Source organism: Quercus lobata, chromosome 7 (assembly GCF_001633185.2).
Source record: "Quercus lobata isolate SW786 chromosome 7, ValleyOak3.0 Primary Assembly, whole genome shotgun sequence".
NCBI classification, from domain to species: domain Eukaryota; kingdom Viridiplantae; phylum Streptophyta; class Magnoliopsida; order Fagales; family Fagaceae; genus Quercus; species Quercus lobata.
The window spans coordinates 6,112,021-6,133,591 of record NC_044910.1 but is presented as its reverse complement, the minus strand read 5'-3'; the positions used below and the strand labels follow the sequence as shown (position 1 = coordinate 6,133,591).

At 35.4% G+C, this 21,571-nt stretch overlaps 2 protein-coding genes across 2 annotated transcripts; both read left to right on the top strand.

Moving 5' to 3' along the window:
• Positions 1–7,910: 7,910 nt before the first annotated feature.
• Positions 7,911–17,459, top strand: LOC115952903 (TMV resistance protein N-like). Its single transcript, XM_031070245.1, has 5 exons — positions 7,911–8,195; positions 11,712–12,233; positions 12,514–13,615; positions 13,736–14,014; positions 14,138–17,459. The coding sequence occupies exons 2-5, from the start codon at positions 11,725–11,727 to the stop codon at positions 17,429–17,431; spliced, it is 5,184 nt and encodes a 1,727-aa protein (XP_030926105.1). The 5' UTR covers positions 7,911–8,195; positions 11,712–11,724; the 3' UTR covers positions 17,432–17,459.
• On the top strand, positions 17,437–21,044 carry LOC115952905 (disease resistance-like protein CSA1). Its single transcript, XM_031070250.1, has 5 exons — positions 17,437–18,386; positions 18,461–19,112; positions 19,360–19,692; positions 19,980–20,304; positions 20,684–21,044. Exons 1-4 carry the CDS (start codon positions 17,532–17,534, stop codon positions 20,105–20,107), a joined length of 1,968 nt encoding a protein of 655 aa, XP_030926110.1. The 5' UTR covers positions 17,437–17,531; the 3' UTR covers positions 20,108–20,304; positions 20,684–21,044.
• The last annotated feature ends 527 nt before the right edge of the window (positions 21,045–21,571 follow it).

The following is a 21,571-nucleotide window of genomic DNA, read 5'->3' as shown; positions in this document are numbered from 1 at the left end:
TTTGAGTCCACACCATCCAAGCCGTATAAGCAAATAGCTCAATTGAATTTCCTTCTGCAATCAGCCAAGACAGAAGTTCCTTCACATCTGTAAACTCCAATTCAGACCTGAAACACCACTCTTCACCCACTCCCCAAACCTCTCCCAATTTCGGGCAAGACCAGACAGCATGCACGGATTCCTCCACAGCAGAACGGCACCTCTCACAGATCGGGTCAACCATAACTTTCCTCTTCAACAATGCTTGTTTTGTAGGAAGGACATTACGACATGCACGCCAAAGGAAATTTTTAATTTTTGGAGGAACTTGCAGTTGCCAAATCTTCTTCCAGAGCTGTTTGTCATGAATTGGAGGGGCTTGTTGGCTTGCTTCCATCTCTAATACTTGTTTAAGGAACATATATCCGGACTTGCAAGTGTAGTGACCCGATGTGGAGTATGGCCAATACAAAGAGTCCTCATTTGCAGCTCGGCTAAGAGGAATCTTCTTGATCAATTTAGCATCTTCCAAAAATAAACCATCAATCAGCCCCTCGTTCTATGTTCTTATGTTTAGGTCTATGAGCAAATCCACTGTGCAATTTTCAAAAATTTCTGATGAACATATTAGCTGCCTTGGAGGGTGCTTTCTAGGCAACCAACGTTGTTGCCATATATTGATTTTTTCCCCACTTCCAATCCTCCAAATTGCCCCCCTTTTAATAATATCCCTCCCCCTAAGGATGCTCTTCCAAGCATAGGAACCTAACCTCGAATTAGCAGCCTCCATTATTGAAGAATTAGGGAAGAAATGAGCTTTAAAAACCTTGTAGAAGAATGAGAACTTATTATGCAAAAGTCGCCAAGCTTGTTTTGCCAAAAGAGAGTCATTGAACATGGCAAGATCACGAAAACCCATACCACCAATGGTTTTTGATTTTGTCAAATCCTCCCACTTCACCCAATGAATCTTTCTTCGATCACCCCATTGTTCCCACCAAAACTTCTTAATAAGGGACTCAATCTCATTGCACAAACTTTCTAGCAATTTAAAGCATCCCATTGTGTAGGTAGGGATAGCTTGGATGACGACCTTTAAGAGCACTTTCCTTCCAACTTGGGAGAGTAGTTTTGCTTCCCACCCTTGAAGTTTCCTCCACACCTTCTCCTTTATAAAATTAAAACTCTCTGTTTTCCTTTTACCAACTAGAGAGGGCAGCCCAAGATATTTCTCATAGTTCCTAATTTCCGGTACCCCCAATTTCACCTTTATTCCATGCTTGACTTCTTTTAATACAAAGTTGTTGAAGAACAACGATGTCTTGCTTCTATTTACTTTCTGTCCGAAGGTTTCCTCATACTTGTATAATAGATTCAACACCTTGTCACACTCCTCTATAGTAGACCTGCAAAAAATAAGACTATCATTTGCGAAGAGCAGATGTGTTAGTTTAGGACCTCTCCTACAAAGGGAGAAGCCATGGATATCTCCTTGTAATTCAGCCTTCTTAATCAACCCATTCAGCCCTTCCATACAAAAAAGGAATAGGAAAGGGGAGAGTGGGTCTCCTTGCCTAATCCCCCTAGTAGGAAAAATCATCCCACATGGATCACCATTCACCAAAACAGAATATGAGACTATTTTCACACACCCCATCACAAGATTTATCCACCTCTCCCTAAAACCCATCTTCCTCATTATACCCTCTAAATAATACTACTCCACCCGATCATAAGCCTTACTCATATCTAGTTTAAGTGCCATATACCCATATAAACCCCCCTTATAGTTTTTCATACTATGCAAAGTTTCAAAAGCCACCAAAATGTTATTTGAAATTAATCGTTTTTTAGTGAAGGCTGATTGGTGTTCAGTTATAATGGATGGAAAAAAAAAAATTTAGGCAATTGGCAAGGACTTAGAAATATATTTTGTAAAGTACATTACAAAGGTTAATGGGACGAAATTGGTGGGCATATTCAGGAGAATTTATTTTTGGTACAAGAGTGATAAACGTATGATTTAAGGGAGATGGTATGGGACCTGAATTCAACTAAGACAATATGGATGAAGTTACATCATGATTTACCATGCTCCAAAAATGTTGGTAAAAGAGCGGTGGCAACATTTTTACTAGTTAGTCATTAAGTATACCTCAACTTGTTACATGGGCTAGTTCATCCAATCAAATAATGCCATATGATATGAATTAAATGGCAAAAAAAAAATTATAAAAGACCTCTAAAATATAATAAAATAAAATAATTTAATTTAACCTTTTATTTTCTTCAATATTTTTTTTCTTCCACATAATTTATGCTATTTTTAATCTAAAAACACTAATTGTTGGGTGGTATGGTTTTGCTAAAGTTTGCTTTGTGTGTGTGTCTATATATATATATATATATATATATATATATATATATATATATTACTAAATAAAAAAGGGATTTTTGATGTGGACTCATCGATCTCATATTCCGTGATAGCAATGGGTAATACTATGTGTACTATCATAGCCTCATAGCCTCATAGCCTTGATGAGATTATTATCATGGGCATGACACATTTGTTGAAGCATCACTACTCGAACCGCTTAACTCCGGTCAAATATCATGTAAAACGATACGAGAACTTTTACCATCAAGCCACAACCCGCAATGGTTTGCTAACGTTTGCTTTCTTCTTTGTTCTTTGTGTTCATACTATTGTTTCATTTTTATTATTGAATTTGGTTGACTTGAAATTTCATAGAAAAAATAGTCTCAATTTCTCATGAGTCCAAAAATGTTGAACTGATTTAACTCTTCTACAAACATCTACTTCCATACCCAACGATAAAAAGTTACCCACTTCAATTGGATTTGGGCTACCTCCAAATGACACAAAAAGTTTTTTTTCCCCTTTTATTGAGGGTGGGTTTGAGTTAAATGAAATTAGAGAGGAAATTATGCTATTTATATTGAAATTGAAACCCAAATTAAAATTGAAACAATCTAATATGATAATATTGTTGAGACTAAATTGTAAAACACACCCCTAAAGTTTAAGGTTATATTTATTTTGTTTCCTAAAACTTCAACATCTTGATCCTCTCCCCTAAAATTAGGGGATCATTTTGATTGGCAACCCCTCCATTAAATATAGAAAACAAAATATTAGTTAGCCATTAAGTATACCCCAACTTGTCACATGGGCTAGTTCATCCAATTAAATCATGCCATATGTTATGAATTAAATGACAAATTTTTTTTTAATAAAAAATCTCTAAAATATAATAAAATAAAATAATCTAATTTAGCCTTTTATTTTCTTCAATATTTCTTTTTTCTTCCACAAAATTTATTCTATTTTTAATCTAAAACCACTAATTTTTGGGTGGTATGGTTTTGCTAAAGTTTATTTTGTGTGTGTGTTTTTATATATATATATATTACTAAATAAAAAAGGGGTTTTCGATGTGAACTCATCAACCTCATATTACATGACAACAATGGGTGATACCATATGTACTATCAATGTCTTGACGAGGCTACTATCATGGGCATAACACATTTGTTGAAGCATCACTACTCAAACCACTCAACTCCTACCAAGCGTCATGCGTAATAATACGAGGACTTTTACCACCAAGCCACAACCTGCAATGGTTTGCTAATGTTTGCTTTCATCTTTGTTCTTTGTGTTCGTACTATTGTGTCATTTTTATTATTGAATTTGGTTGACTTGAAATTTCATAGAAAATATAATCTCAATTTCTCATGAGTCCAAATGTTGAAATGATTTAACTCTTCTACTAACATCTACTTCCACACAATGATAAAAAGTTACCCACTTTAAATTGGATTTGGGCTACCTCCAAATGACACAATAAGCTTCTTCTTCTTATTTTTTTTTTTCCTTATTTTTTGAGGGATACTATTATTGAGTTTGAGTGAAATAAAATTAGAGACGAAATTATGCTATTTATATTGAAAGAATATGATCATTAGAAAATATGATTGTTAGAAATATATGGTTGTTTTTCTTCTACTTCTTCTTCTCAAAAAGAAAAAAATGTGGCTGTTTAAAAAACATGACCATTGGAAAGGGGGAAAAAAAGACTGAATAATAAAGGCTTAAATATAATAGAGAAAAAATAAAGAATATGTTGGGTTTGAAAAGTAGGTAACTCAATTGAAAATTTTAACACCTTGGATCCTTCAAGTCAAGCCCCAAAAGACCAACCTTTTGGGCTTGAGTGACACAAGGTATTAGAAATAGAATTACAGGAATGTTGTACACGTTGGTAGGACATTTCAAGAGCCTTGTGTACAAAAACCTTTGTAGGACACAACATGTTGGAAATGGGAAGCCCCTTTCCCATTAAACTAGCCTTTTGGGGCTAAAGGGTTTAGTATGCTACAAAATGTGAGCTTTTAGCTAAACTTTGGGTGAGAGTTGGCCTAACCCATTTGGTATGGACACAAAATACAAGTCTCTAATTACACAAACTTACATTAATAGAAAAAGAAGACACCCAACCAATGGCCTAACTGCTATTAGTTAAACTTAAGGCCTAACAATTTTTTTTTGGTAAACAAAAAATGGGTAGAGAGGGCGACCAGTGTGGCTTCTCTACTTGGGTGTGACAATAGTAGTACTCTGCCCACTCTCAGGCGAGACTCCATTCTCCCGGTTTTCCGGTTTGTGAGAAACTCACTTATTATATATGGACTGTTTGGGATGGAAATGAGATATAAGGAGCACTAACATACAGCTAGTTGTTGAGAATCGAACCAAAGTCCTGAGACTTGTTGGTCCAATCTCTTACCAACTAGGGCACCCAAATATTGGTTTAAGGCCTAACAATTGATGTTTAGGACTTATTTTACTTATGCATAATTAGTTAACCCTTATTAGGCTTATTTTCCTTTTCCTTTCTTTTAAAAACATTATCGTCTTTTTCTACTTGGTTTAGAAATTTAATTCCTTTTCTTTATTTGATTTTATAAGATTTCATTTGATTTATATAGCTTATACTTGATTTAATAAGCTTTCATTTGAAATGTTTTCAATGATATTATGCTGATTTCAGTTAAGTCTATGCACAAATTCCTTCTTCTTTTTTTCAGCTTTCTTGCTTAAAGCCTTCTCTGGCAAGTCTAAGTGCTTAAAGCCTTCTCTGGCAAGTCTAAGTGTTGACATGGTTTTTTTAAATATATTTTTTTTAATTCTATTATTGTTCTTCAATTTTTTTTTTTTACGAGTTGGAGTTTAAGAGGACGGTTTTTCTAGATTTAAATCTATGCAATAGTACCTTTTAACGTGAGAGATAAAAATTTAAAAGCTTTAAAAAAAGTTTAATCCAAAGATTAAGAACATAAGTGAACTTTTTAATTTTCAATCTCATCATTCAAAAAAGTTAGAGTCAATTGTGCGATTTTTCTTGTTGTAATGTTTGGTTTTTAATAAATTTATAATAATTTTCTTTTGATAGTTCAATAATTGGTAATTACATTGAGGACAAACGTATTTAAATCCTAGACATTTTTGTTAATAATACTAAAAGGTATGGTCAGCTTCATAGTTCTTGACTACAATAGACTCTACACAAATTGTATAAAAAACTTTGTGTGGATTTAGTACTGTATGCGATTATATCCATTCCTCTTTCAATATTGTTTTACTTCTTTACTTTTTAATTTCTAACTTTTTTTATTCACTTTTTTTATTCAATTATTGAGATTGATTTTCTTTTTTTTTCATTCCCCAATCTTAGCCATTAAAAGCAATTACACACAATGCAATGCACCAAGTAACCTTATCTCAATCTTAACTTTGTAGCCATGTACTCCCTCCGTCCCACTTTGTTTGTCCTGTTTGAAAAGTCAAAATTTTTAAGGGAACATCATTTATTGTCTTGTCTACCTTTTAAAAATGTATAAATTTTCAAAACTACCCTTAAATAAATTTATCAAAAAATTGAATTAGTAAATTAATAGGGGTATAATAGGAACATTAGTAAACTAATGACTTTTATTTTTAGAAATAGGACAATATTTTGGGACGTCTTAAAATGAAATAGAGGACAAACAAAGTGGGACGGAGGGAGTATATACTAAAAAGGGCAGTGGCTGTTTCATACATTTCCCAAGGTCTTAATTAATGATCATTAATTAAATGAGCCATATTGGTGAAATTGTTCCTAATATTTCAGAACTTTGAGTCCTAATAAACTTGAGAGCAAGTTTAAGAACACGATAAAATCTCACAATGTTTTCACGATATCCTTATTTTGAGTTGTGGTGAAGAATAATAATAATAATTATTATTATTATTATTATTATGTTACAAAGGGAATACGTAAAATTGCCACAACATCCCCACTATTAAAGTATAGAGACTTAAAAAGACTTTATTTTTATTTTTTTTAAACTATGGCCCACAAGCGACATCCATCATATCAACAATGTCCAAAGGTAAAGATAAAGATTTGAAGGCTATGTTTGGTTGCTGTAAAACGTTTTCCGGAAAAGGAAAATATTTCTATGTGTTTCGTTGCATTTCAAAAAAATTTCCGGAAAATATTTTCTGTTGTTTGGAAAAGAAGAAAGAAAACACAAATCCAGAAAAACACAAGCCACAACCCAGAAAAAAATCATCAACGATCGTGATCTGAGATCGTGATCTCGCTGGCGCGATCTCGCAAATGCGAGATCGCGATCAACATCGTGATCTCACCGACGCGATCTAGCGAACGCGAGATCGCGATCAACGTCGCAATCTTGCGTTCGACGCTTCGCGAGATCGCGTCGTCGATCGCGATCTCGATCCGGTGCGATCTCTCTCTCTCTCTCTTTTCGGAAATCCTTTGAAGTAAAAATGGAAGTGGTAATTGATTTCTGTGGTCAAAGGCCTTTTTTTTGGGTCAACGGATTTCAATTTCCGGAAAATAGAATTTTCCGGACCAACCAAACAGCCTCATTTCCGGAAAAGCATTTCCAGAAATGATTTTCACCCAAAACAAACACAGCCTAAGACTTAAAGATTTGTAATAGCTATCTTAATTTTATGTTTTTAGTAATACTTGCAAATTATGTCTTATTCACAATTAAAAATAGATTCTTATAAAATAAAATAAAAACCGTTAAAAATAAAGCGAGGCTAATAAAGTATATGCTCCATTAAATTTTAAAAAGATAGTTTAAACTTTAAAGTTTTAATAATTTGCAGTGCAAAGTGCAAAGAATTTATAATGTAGACTTTTAGAGTGAATTAACTAAATTTAAGTAATTAATACATAAAACTAACAATATTTATGTTTTTGTTTTTTTGAGCCGACGTTATTTATTATATTAGTCAGGCAAAGACGCCATCATATTACTAATACTAGGCGCATGCACAATATATATGAGCACCTGGAACTATGCAAATGCATTTTTAATGTAAGACAGAGAAGTTAAAAGGTTTAAAATTATTCAGTTGTTCTAATGTTGAAATTAAAAATAATTTTTTTAATTTTAAATCTCAGTTCTTAAAAGACAATGGCATGATTTTTCTTACTTTGGTTAAATAATTAATTTTTTTAATAAATATATAAACAAACTCTTAACTTGGGTCAAAAAGCAAATGTAAAAAGAACTTTATAGCTGGCAAAAAATAGCAATATAAACCGGACCTCTCTGGTCAGTGGGAACTTACAGCCTGCCTTCCTTGCTGTAGTGCTTGAATTTTTTTGTATTTTTACCATAGAGAAAATGCTATACACCCCGGTGAAAAAACAATATGAAAAGAACTCTTTTTTAGAAGAAAATATGAAAAGAAGTTTACAGTAGCCGTTAAAATTAAAATAATAAAAAGGGAACTTTCGCTGCTCACGCGCTACAACTTTCAGCGCCACTATTGAAAAAGCGTCAAAAAAAGGAGCAACTTTCGCTCCTCCCTAGGAAGTGGAATTACTCAGAAATGGGAAAACATATAATATTAATAAAAAAGAGCAGTGGAAGTTTCTTGTAATTTTTCCTAAAAGGAGCACTGAAACTTCAGTCTGTTTCATTGCTTCCAAAATTTTAGCTCTCCTCAGTCTTTTCTCTCTCTTCATTTGCAAATTTCAGATTGGATTTCTACTCACTCCGATTCGACGCATTTTCAGCACAACGCAAGTGATCAGGTTGGGATCAAGTCATTTCTTCTTCCCCAATTTCAGATCCACCTGTTCTAGCCCCAATCTCAGGTGCGTCTCCTTCATTCTCTCAGTCTCATCTATTGTTAAAATTTTGTGGGAGTTTGATGTGTTGTTACAGTCTTTTTTGCCTCTGATTTTCTGACTTTTATGTGTGGGTTTATGATGTTTGTGCTATTTACTGGGTTTATGATATGAGATCAGAACTTCATATATCAACACCAAACCCTTAAAACTGAGATCTTTTGGCTTTATTTTCTGGGTTTATTTTATCAGATCAAAACTTTTAATATTTTTTCACCTTTGCATTCTTCTTTTATCTTCAGGTTGGGTTTGTGTGTAGAAGAAACGTGGGTAGCCGTTCTGAGATAGGCCCCACTTGCTTTTTACAAACCAAATACTGAGTTTAAGTTTGGGTTCCAAACAGGAATTTGAAAATTGAGAACTAAATTATGAAAATTGAGATATGGGTGTGTTGAGAATCAAACACTGTAAAAACTTTCAAATCTTTGAGACTTTGACCACAGTTGCTTATGCCCCATTTGAGCTCTATATTAATTTTTCTTCTATTACGATGATCTTAGCCACATAATAACTAGATTTGACTGTGTAGAACTCATTGTTGGAATGTGACCAAAACATAGCATCATTTGTCTAATAACAAGTTGGGGGAACACGTAGAAATAAAGGTAGTAAATCTCGTACTGTACCGGCCGGTATGACCGGTAATTTTCGTACCGACACCTACTCCAATACGGAAATGCCTGTGTTTTGTGTCGAATTAAATACCGGTCTTACCGGGTTGATCCGGTCATACCGGACCAAATACCGGATTCCGGCCGATAAATGCATACCGGACCGAAACAAAAAAAATGAACTGTCAGATCTAAAAGTCACTCTCCCTCCTCAATAACTTACTGGATTAGCATCGATCACGTCGCGTACGCAGTAAACATGCTTCTTTGTCACCCTTACCTTGTTGATCTATCTCCCTTCTTCGTCGTCGTCTTTTTCTTATTCATTTGGTCTGCTCCTCTGGTTTTTAATCTTCCTTATTTTTGTTTTATACGGGTCTTAATTTATGTGCTGCTTGCCATGTGAGTGTGTGACTGGCGTGAGTCTGATTCCACTGGCCCCTCACGTGATGGGTAATTTTTTTTTAAAATTGAAGTGAATGCTTGAAAAGCTTTCTTGAAATTATAAATTATAAGAAATTGTACAAATGGTCACATATTACTCCAATAGCTGTTTGCATCTCTTGTTTCATGGGAAATTGTTTATCATTCAATGTCAAAATATTACTCCAATAGCTGTCCGCCACTCTTGTTTCATGAGAAATTGTTTATCATTCAATATCAATATTGTAGGCTTGTGCTCTTAAAGTTGTATTGGACGGTCAAATAAAATATTGGGCTTGGATAGAGGTTTAAAATAGCTTGGACATGGGCTAGTAGCATAAACAAAATAAATAGGAATTTTTAGTTCTAATTAAATATATTAAGTTATGTTTTAAGATTAATAAGCTCTAATTATTTATATAAATTCATATATATGTATATATATAAATTGCGGTAAATTTGAAACGGTATATTAGTATTGACCGATACTGAAATATATTGTATCACTTATCAAATCGGTATAGCCTCCGGTACGAAATTGATTCTCTCGCGTAGAATTGCTTTAACATCCCCACTATCAAAGTTTTTAGACTTTAGACCTAACCGTTGTAATAGCCATCTTAATTTTATGTTTTCAACAATGCTTGCAAATTGTGTCTTATTCACAATTAAAAATAGATTCTCATAAAATAAAATAAAAAATTGTTAAAAATAAAGTGAGGCTAGAAAGCACAATCTCCATTAAATTTAAGAAGATAGTTTAAACTTTAAAGTTTTAATAGTTTGCAATGCAAAGTGCAAAGAATTTATAATTTATACTTTTAGAGTGGATTTAAGTAATTAATGCATAAACCACCAGCTTGTGTGCCAAAGTGGTAAGTGGCTGTTGTTTCCCCATCAGGTGCCCAGGTTCGACACCCTATGCTCGTGCTGTGTGGGTTACACAATTTCAATGTGTGGATTAAAAACCAATGGGGCTTGTGTGAGGTCGGGGTCTCTGAGCTCCACTTTCGGGTTGGTGGTATTCTTGGGCTTACCCAACTGTACCTTGGAGCTTGGGATAATGATTGCACACATGAGTTTTCTTTTTTGTTTTATCCACAAAAAAAAAAGTAATTAATACATAAAACTAACAATACTTATGTTTTTGGTTTTTTGAGCTGACATTATTTAATATTTTAGTCATGCAAAGACGCCGTCATACAGTCATGCAAAGACTGTCATATAACTAATACTAGGCATATGCACAATATATATGACTAATATGAGCGCCTAAACTATGCAACTGCACTTTTTTAAATATAGGAGAGAAAAGTTAGAGGTTTAAAATTATTCATTTGTTATAATGTTAAAATTGAAAATGATTTTTTTTTTTTTTAAGTTTAAAAATCTCCATTCTTAAAAGACAATTGCATGATTTTTTTTACTTTACTTTAATAATTAATTTTTTTAATAAATATACAAACAAACTATTAACTTGGAAGCAGTAAAAAGCAATAAAAAACAAGTTTTGAATTCTGTCTCTTGGATTTTTTTTTTTTTTTTTGGGATTGGCCATAGGAATAGAATATTTTGGTGTTAGAGCGTGTTGGTGTACCGTTCTGGAATTACACGTAGAATATGTATCCATAAATTATTTAAATTACTTTTTTTTTAGAAAGAATTACTTAATTTAGGAGTATAAAAATAAATTTCGTGATATAATTATGAGATTGGTTATTAAAAAAATTCAAACTTGATATTACTTAGTACAGCTGAGATGAGATTGTTTAAAAATAATCAAATAAAGAAGATTGTACTTGTCGTAGATGCTCTCTCAAAAAAAAAAAAAAAAAAACATTTTCTTTATTGGGTAAAGTAAACTATGAACGTTCCTAGAAGGCTCCTTAACTCCACTTCTTTAAGTTATTTTTAGTACTTTTCAATTTTTCAGATATTACTTTTTCCCCTTCTCATCTCTTTACCCTCTTCACTGACCTGACCAGACCTTTTTCTTCCCTCTCACTTTCTTCCATTCTCACTGTACCCTCTCGGCTTCTCATGATCTACTCATCGTTTAGCTCTTCTCAAAAAAAAAAAAAAAAAAAACTAATTGTTTAGTTCTTTGTTTCCTCTCAGGAGCACTGAAATTTCTAGGAAGTGGAAGTACTCAGAAAAATATAATAAAACAGAGCAGTGGAAGTTTCTTGTAATATTTCCTAAAAGGAGCACTGAAATTTCATCACTTCCAAATTTCTAGGTCCTCTCCAAGTTCTCTTCTCAGTCTTCTCTCTCTTCATTTGCAAATTTCAGATTGGATTCGACGCATTTTCAAAACTACGCAAGTTAGGTTGGGGATTAAGTAATTTCTTCTTCCCTAATTCATTTTCTTTTTAATCTTTCTTCGGTTCTAAATTTCTAATTGATTATTATTTGTTTTTTTTTTTTTTTTTTTAAATTTCGCATGCAGATCTATTTTTCTAATGGCTTTAGTGGACATGGAAACGGACTCGTCATCTTTCCCAAGTTCTTCCTCTTCTGCTGTTGCCCGATGGAATTATGACGTCTTTCTCAGTTTCAGAGGCGAGGACACCCGCTACAATTTCGTGGGTCATCTTTATGAAGCTTTGAGACAAAAAGGCATTCACACTTTTAAAGACGATAAAAACCTTGACAGAGGAAAACCCATCTCACCAGAGTTGTTGAAAGCAATAGAGGAGTCGAGATTTGCTATCGTCATTATCTCAAAAGACTACGCATCTTCATCTTGGTGCTTAGATGAACTTGCACACATCATACACTGCAAGAAAAAGACGGGAATGACAATTCTACCTGTTTTTCACTATGTGGATCCATCCGATACACGGAAACGAACTTTTGAGCAAGCATTTATTGAACATGAAGAAAAGGGGAACAAAGAGAGTGTGGAGAAATGGAGAGAAGCTTTGAAAGAAGTGGGCAATGTCGCTGGATTTCATTTAAAGAATACTAGGTAATTAAACTTGACTAATTATTTATTTCTTTTAAATATATTCAGATGACCCACTTCATATATATAACTTTATTTGGAACCTTAAGCAGATCTACATACATGTTTCGTTCTACTTCTTTCAATTTTTTTCCTGAGTGGATCGCTTTACTTATTTTTGTTTCACTCAACCGAATTGAACATCATATATGTTATATATATATATATATATATTTTTTTTTTTTTTTTTGCGTGAACTCTTGGTGGTTCAAACTCAATGCATATTGTACCTTTTTCGTTGCAGGTCTGAGACAGAAGACATCAAAGACATCATGGGATGGATATCACTTCACTTGAAATATGATGCATTCCCTTACAGTACTAGGGACCTAGTAGGAATATACTCTCGAATGGAGGAATTGGAGTCGTTATTAGCTATAGGGTCAAACGATGTTCGCTTTATAGGGGTTTGGGGAATGGGGGGAATGGGTAAGACAACTCTTGCTAGAGTTGTTTACGATATGGTTTCTAAAGAATTTGAAGCTTATAGTTTTATTGAGGATGTTAGGGAAAATTCTGAAAAACATGGTTTAGTTGGACTACAACAGAAACTTATTTCTGATATTTTGGAGGAAACAAATTTGAAAATTAGAGATAAGTATGATGGAGTTCTCAAGATCAGGAATAGGTTATGTCATAGAAGGATTCTTCTTGTTCTTGATGACGCAAATAAATTAGACCAGTTAGAAAATTTAGCTTGGGAGCATGATTGGTTTGGTCCGGGTAGTAGAATTATCATAACAACAAGAGATGTGCATATGTTGAAAACGCATAGAGTTGATAAAACATATGAAGTTAAAGGATTGTATGATAAAGATGCTTTACAACTTTTTTGCTCAAAAGCTTTTAGAGAAGAGCATGTCCCCCCAAATGATTATTTAGTGATGTCCAAAGAAGTTTTAAAATATGCTGCTGGTTTGCCTTTAGCTCTTAAGGTTTTGGGTTCCTTCTTGTTTGGGAAAAGTACCATTTTATGGAGAAGTGCATTGGAGAGGATCAAAGAAAATCCTAAGAAAGAAGTTTTCAATGTACTTCAAATAAGTTTTGATGGACTTGATGACTTAGATAAGGAAATATTCTTGCATATTGCATGCTTCTTTAATCACAAGAAGAAGGATCATGTGGCAGAAGTACTAGATAGTCTTGGCCTTCACCCTGATATTGGATTGCAGGAACTCATTGATAAATCTCTCTTGAAAATTGATGATGGAGGTATATTGAGGATGCATGATTTACTTGAAGAAATGGGTAAGAACATAGTTTGTCAAGAGTGCCCTAATGATTGTGGGAAGCGTAGTAGATTGTGGCGTTATGAGGACATTGAAAACGTGTTGAAAAAAAATAAGGTAAGAGTTTATTTAGAGAATTTGAGCTCATTCCCTACCTTCTTGTTCAGCAATTTTGATATTTAAATATTTATGCTAATAAGTTCTTTCACAATTCACCAATTCCTTCTTGATTATTAGGGAATAGAAAGAGTTCAAGCCATGCATATTTTGCGTAATTATGATGATGAAGTAAAAGAGACATGTTGGAGCCCTGAGGCTATTTTGCAGATGTACAATCTTAAATTTCTTAGCATTGATGGTATTTTCCATGTTCCTCAACATCTTCCAAATTCTTTAAGAGTTCTTTGTTGGAGGTATTATCCTTCAAATTCTCTACCATCAACTTTTCAGCTAGATGAGCTTGTTATGCTTCATTTGCCATGGAGCAGAATTGAACAACTTTGGATAGGACTAAAGGTAATTGTGTGTTATTCAGTATCCTCACAACTTTGCATTTAAATTTCAATAAATCGGACACTAGGAAACTCATCGACTTGACTTCTTTTTTAACTTTTTTTTTTTTCTTTCTTCTTAAAACAGAATTTTGACAAGTTGAAGTTCATCGACTTGTCAGGATCGGGCCTGATTATATCCCCGGATTTCACTGGAGTCCTAAATCTTGAGAAATTAACACTTTCATATTGTAAAAATTTATGTGAGCTTCACCCATCTGTTGGACTTCTTAAAAAGCTTGTTCTTCTTGATCTAAATTCTTGCTCAAATCTTATGTGCTTTCCTAGCACCATTTGTAGCTTGAATTCGCTTCAACGTCTTGATCTTTGTGGGTGCTCAAATTTTGACAACTTGCTGGAGAACCTAGGGAATCTCAAAGGTCTCTATGATCTTGATTTGAGTGGAACAGCTATAAAAGAGTTGTCTTCATCAATTGAAGGCTTGACAACCCTTAATTCATTGACTCTCGGAGGTTGTGATAATCTTGTGTGCCTTCCTAGCACCATTTGTAGCTTGAGTTCGCTTCGACGTCTTAATCTTTGTGGGTGCTCGAATTTTGACAACTTGCCGGAGAACTTAGGGAATCTCAAAGGTCTCTATGATCTTGATTTGAGTGGAACAGCTATAAAAGAGTTGCCTTCATCAATTGAAGGCTTGACGACCCTTAATTCATTGACTCTCGGAGGTTGTGAGGATCTTGTGTGCCTTCCTAGCACCATTTGTAGCTTGAATTCGCTTCGACGTCTTCATCTTTGTGGGTGCTCGAATTTTGACAACTTGCCGGAGAACCTAGGGAATCTCAAAGGTCTCTATGATCTTGATTTGTGTGGAACAGCTATAAAAGAGTTGCCTTCATCAATTGAAGGCTTGACGACCCTTAATTCATTGACTCTCGGAGGTTGTGAGGATCTTGTGTGCCTTCCTAGCACCATTTGTAGCTTGAATTCGCTTCGACATCTTCATCTTCGTGGGTGCTCGGATTTTGACAACTTGCCGGAGAACCTAGGGAATCTCAAAGGTCTCTATGATCTTGATTTGTGTGGAACAGCTATAAAAGAGTTGCCTTCATCAATTGAAGGCTTGACGACCCTTAATTCATTGACTCTCGAAGATTGTGAGGATCTTGTGTGCCTTCCTAGCACCATTTGTAGCTTGAATTCGCTTCGACGTCTTAATCTTCGTGGGTGCTCGGATTTTGACAACTTGCCGGAGAACCTAGGGAATCTCAAAGGTCTCTATGATCTTGATTTGAGTGGAACAGGTATAAAAGAGTTGCCTTCATCAATTGAAGGCTTGACGACCCTTAATTCATTGACTCTCGAAGATTGTGAGGATCTTGTGTGCCTTCCTAGCACCATTTGTAGCTTGAGTTCGCTTCAACATCTTAATCTTTGTGGGTGCTCGAATTTTGACAACTTGCCGGAGAACCTAGGGAATCTCAAACGTCTCTATGATCTTGATTTGTGTGGAACAGCTATAAAAGAGTTTCCTTCATCAATTGAAGGCTTGACGACCCTTAATTCATTGACTCTCAAAGATTGTGAGGATCTTGTGTGCCTTCCTAGCACCGTTTGTAGCTTGAGTTCGCTTCAACGTCTTAATCTTCATGGGTGCTCGGATTTTGACAACTTGCCGGAGAACCTAGGGAATCTCAAACGTCTCTATGATCTTGATTTGAGTGGAACAGGTATAAAAGAGTTTCCTTCATCAATTGAAGGCTTGACGACCCTTAATTCATTGACTCTCAGAGATTGTAAGAATCTTGTGTGCCTTCCTAGCACCATTTGGAGCTTGAGTTCGCTTCAACGTCTTAATCTTTGTGGGTGCTCGAATTTTGACAACTTGCCGGAGAACCTAGGGAATCTCAAACGTCTCTGTGAGCTTGATTTGAGTGGAACAGGTATAAAAGAGTTTCCTTCATCAATTGAAGGCTTGACGACCCTTAATTCATTGACTCTCAGAGATTGTAAGAATCTTGTGTGCCTTCCTAGCACCATTTGGAGCTTGAGTTCGCTTCAACGTCTTAATCTTCGTGGGTGCTCGAATTTTGACAACTTGTCGGAGAACCTAGGGAATCTCAAACGTCTCTGTGAGCTTGATTTGAGTGGAACAGCTATAAAAGAGTTTCCTTCATCAATTGAAGGCTTGACGACCCTTAATTCATTGACTCTCAGAGATTGTAAGAATCTTGTGTGCCTTCCTAGCACCATTTGTAGCTTGAGTTCGCTTCAACGTCTTAATCTTCGTGGGTGCTCGAATTTTGACAACTTGTCGGAGAACCTAGGGAATCTCAAAGGTCTCTTTGATCTTGATTTGAGTGGAACAGCTATAAAAGAGTTTCCTTCATCAATTGAAGGCTTGACGACCCTTAATTCATTGACTCTCGAAGATTGTAAGGATCTTGTGTGCCTTCCTAGCACCATTTGTAGCTTGAGTTCGCTTCGACGTCTTAATCTTTGTGGGTGCTCGAATTTTGACAACTTGCCGGAGAACCTAGGTAATCTCAAACGTCTCTGTGAGCTTGATTTGAGTGGAACAGGTATAAAAGAGTTTCCTTCATCAATTGAAGGCTTGACGACCCTTAATTCATTGACTCTCAGAGATTGTAAGAATCTTGTGTGCCTTCCTAGCACCATTTGTAGCTTGAGTTCGCTTCAACGTCTTAATCTTTGTGGGTGCTCGAATTTTGACAACTTGTTGGAGAACCTAGGGAATCTCAAACGTCTCTATGATCTTGATTTGAGTGGAACAGCTATAAAAGAGTTTCCTTCATCAATTGAAGGCTTGACGACCCTTTATTCATTGACTCTTCAATATTGTAAGAATCTTGTGTGCCTTCCTAGCACCATTTGTAGCTTGAGTTCGCTTCAACGTCTTAATCTTTGTGGGTGCTCGAATTTTGACAACTTGTTGGAGAACCTAGGGAATCTCAAACGTCTCTATGATCTTGATTTGAGTGGAACAGCTATAAAAGAGTTTCCTTCATCAATTGAAGGCTTGACGACCCTTTATTCATTGACTCTTCAATATTGTAAGAATCTTGTGTGCCTTCCTAGCACCATTTGTAGCTTGAGTTGGCTTCGACGTCTTAATCTTTGTGGGTGCTCGAATTTTGACAACTTGCCGGAGAACCTAGGGAATCTCAAACGTCTCTGTGAGCTTGATTTGAGTGGAACAGCTATAAAAGAGTTTCCTTCATCAATTGAAGGCTTGACGACCCTTAATTCATTGACTCTCAGAGATTGTAAGAATCTTGTGTGCCTTCCTAGCACCATTTGTAGCTTGAGTTCGCTTCGATGTCTTAATCTTTGTGGGTGCTCGAATTTTGACAACTTGCTGGAGAACCTAGGGAATCTCAAACGTCTCTGTGAGCCTTCCTAACACCACTTGTGGTTTTAAGTTCCATGGTGCTCTTGATCTTTCAACATGCTCAAGATTCAAAAACTTGCCAGAGAACTCATGGATAATCGAAGGTCTACGGATGCTTGATTTGAGTAAAACAGCTATAGAAGAGATGCCTTCATCAATTGGATGTTTGATTAACCTTACTGCGTTGACTCTAAGATATTGCATAAATCTTGTGCACCTTCCTAGCACCATTTGTAGTTTGAAGTTGCTTAAGTCTCTTGATCTTTTTGGATGCTTAAAATTTGACAACTTGCCTGAGAACATAGGAAATATGGAAGGTTTGGAGCTGCTTAATTTGTGTTGGACAGCCATAAAAGAGGTTCCTTCTTCCATTGTTCTCCTTAAAAAACTCAAGCAGCTTCATATCCATGGATGGAAGTTATCTGAATTTTATTCCCAGCCAGCAAGTCCTGAGTCGATGGAACCATTATGGATTTCATTATCTTACTTGCCAACAAATCCTACCATGGAAAAAATATTATTGCCTTCATTTATATATTCTTCCCTGCAAACAAGTCCAGTTCCAGTGGGCTTATCATTGCCTTCCTTATCAGGTCTGCAATCTTTAACCAATTTGAATCTTAGTCACTGTGATCTTTGGTCAATCCCCAATGACATTGGCTGCTTGTCCTCTTTAGAATACTTAGATCTAAGTGGAAATAATTTTTTTTCCCTTCCTGAAAGCATGTTTCAACTCTCTAATCTTCGAAAACTCTATTTGGAGGGTTGCGCGAGTCTTCAATCATTGGAAAATGTTCCGTCAACTATTGATTCTGTAATTGCAGACGATTGTACCTCACTAGAGAGATTGCCAGAACTGCAATTTTATCTTTTTAGGTCAGATCGCACCTATTTGCAATTCCTGTTTTTCAACTGCTTCAAATTGGTTGACAATAACATGCTTCGGGGCGCTAATAACATTCTTCAGGTTGGTCTCTCTCTGTCTCTCTGTCTCTCTGTCTCTCTCTCCAAGTTCTAAACATTATGCTTTATATATTTCAGGGACAAAGTGGTACACTACCAAAGAAGTTGAAAATTATTATTCCAGGAAGTGAAATTCCGAAATATTTTAACCATGAATGTATGGGTCATGAATTGAAAGTACAAGTACCTTCTAATTGGTCTAATGCGCCAATTGGAATTGCATTTTGTGTTGTCTTTGTACCCAACAAATGGCGTGAATGCCCTCGTGATTGGGAACTTTCATTTATAATCGATGGATTTCCAATGAATGAGGGAGAAATTTCTGGTTCTAGGAAAGAATATGGTACAATTGAATCACATCACCTTTGGCTGACCTATTCTTCTTATCGGAACGGATTTCATCCTCTTATGATTACAGCATCTTCCCAGAACTTGGAGGTGGAGAAATTTGGGGTCCGATTCATATACGGGCAAGACATCGAAAATCCCAGTAAAACTATGGCACAGTGCATCAACAACAGCAGCTTCGTAATCCATCATGATATTGATGATTCAATTGCAGAAGGTAGTGCAAATAAGCAAAGCCATGATGAGGATGATGATGGGGCAGGACCTAGTGGAGAATGCTGCTCTATTGTGGAACCACCGCCAAAGAGGATTCAAAGGCTTGGAGGATTTATGGCTGATTCTGAGGATTCTAGTCAAAGGGAATTTATTGACTACTTTGCTAGTAAGTCTCTTATCTTTCTTCTTACTTATATGTTTACATTTACAACTTATCATTTTTTTTTTTTTGGAGATATATATTTAGCATTCCCTGTTGGCACTCACATAAAAATCACCCCAAATTCAAAAATGAAAATCATACCATATCGGTGATATCACTATTCTATCTCTAGTTTTTACCTTTGTTTTTTTTTAATTTTTAATCAGGTTGAAATAATACAAAATTTTCTTGTTTGTGCACTTTTATTTAGTGGAAGGAGAGAATCAAACGTCCAAGAAGCTTGAATCCATTCACGAAGGTAGTAGTTACCAAGACATCGAAGATCTCAATCTAACTATGGCACAGAGCAGCAACAACAGCTGCACCCTCTGTGAGGGTCTGGTGAAATCTATCGTGATATTGAACAATTTAGCCGCAGAAGGTAGCAAAAATAAGCAAAACTGTCATGAGGATGATGAGGCTGGACCTAGTGGAGAAGGCCACTCTAATGAGGAACCACAACCAAATTGGATTTATGAAGTTGGAGAATTTATGGCTGATTCTAAGGAGTCTAGTCAAAGGGAAATTTTCGACTTCTTTTCCAGTAAGTGATGATCATTCTTCTTATGACTTCAAAAGTCGTCATCATTTTTTTTGGGGGACATATACTATCTTTTTTTTTTTCTTTTTTTTTTTTTTTTTTAAATTGTTAACTTCAAAGTATTGTGCTAGTTGTACCTTAGCATTACCTGTTAGCACTCACAGCAAAATCAGCCAAACTCAAAAATTAAAATCATATCATTTCAATTTTTTTATTTATTATTTTTTTAATCAGGTTGGAGTAATAGTAGAAAATTTTCTTGTTTGTCTTGTTGGTGAACTTTGTTTTAGTGGAAGGAGAGTATCAAATGTCAAAGACGCTTGAATCCATTCACGGAGGGAAGAGGGATAGTTACCAAGACATTGAAGATCCCAATCAACCTATGACTCAGTTAACCATCAACAGCAGGACACTCTGAGGATCTGGGTGATCTACGCCATGATCTTTAAGATTCAACCACAAAAGGTAGCAGAAATAAGCAAAGCTGTGATGAGGATGATGGGGTTGGACCAAGTGGAGAAGGCTATTCTATTGATGAACCCCATCCAAAGACTACCTGGATGCATGGCTGATTCTAAAGAATTTGGTATAAGGAATGTTTCAACTTCTTTGCCTGTAAGTCGTCTTCATTCTTCTTGCTATTACTGTTCACGAGTCTTGATTTCTCTTTTCTTTTGGGGAGGGGAATCCAATGAAATGAAAGTGTGGGTTTTGTTTCTCAGGTTTAAATTGGCATGATAAAAAAGTTTAATTTGTCACAGGTATAAATTGGAGTTTTTCTTTTCAATTTTTATACTAGCATTGCGAGAGGGAAAAAAGAAAGTTCAAAGTATTGTGCTTGTTAACATCACCTTTTGGCACTCACATCCCAATCACCACAAACTCAAAAATTAAAATTATTCCATATAACTATTTTTTTTAAAGTTTTTTCATCAGGTTTGAATAATACAAATTTCTCTTCTTGGCTTGTTGGGGCACTTTTATATAATGGAAGGAGGAGACCCAAGAAACTCGAAGCCTATCGCGGTGGTAAGAGGGATAGTTATGAGAGAGATGTTGAAGAATTAGCCAAGGAGGGTCATTCCTCTCACACCCACCTTGGCACCGTCTCAAGTGGGCAAGAATTAATCAAGGAGGGTTACTTTTTGCTGTATGTGTGTGTGTATATGTGTGTGGCTTTGTTTATTTGGCTTTATAGAGTTTAAGCCGTGGCATCAGTGTAGAGAAATTAAAGATGATCTTGTCCCATGCTTTTGTGCTATTTTGTAATCTCCCATTTTCTTAGTGAAATATTCTGTTAGACACTGTCCATGGATGTAGGCTTAAAGCCGAACCACGTAAATCTTTGTGTTTCATGTGTGATTGTGTTTTCTATTTCTATTTTGCATAACATGCTATTATTTTATTACACAACAAATAAGTGTAAAATAACCTACTATTAGGTTGTTACACACAACTAATAAGCATAAAGCTTCCACTAACTCAACAGTTTGTGATTAGAGCAATGTATGCTTATGAAATGCAGTTGTATTGTTGTACTCTTTGCCCTACCTTATGTTTTCATGGGGTAGTTTCTTGAATATACATCTTTCTTATTTATCAAAAAAAAAAGAAAAAAAAAGAAGCAGTTGTATTGTTGTAACAATTGAGTGCCCTGCTGGGCTTGTAAATTGCGGTTGCAAATGTAGCTGTTTGCACTTTGGTAGCAGAGAGGGCTTGTTTGAGTGTTGTATTTGCTGGGCTGTTATTTGTATCCGGCTTTGTTTGAAGTTTTTTCTTCTAGTGTTTTGATAAATAAAAATGGCTGGGCTGTTATTTGTATCCAGCTATGTTTGAAGTTTTTTCTTCTAGTGTTTTGATAAATAAAAATGAATTATTCATT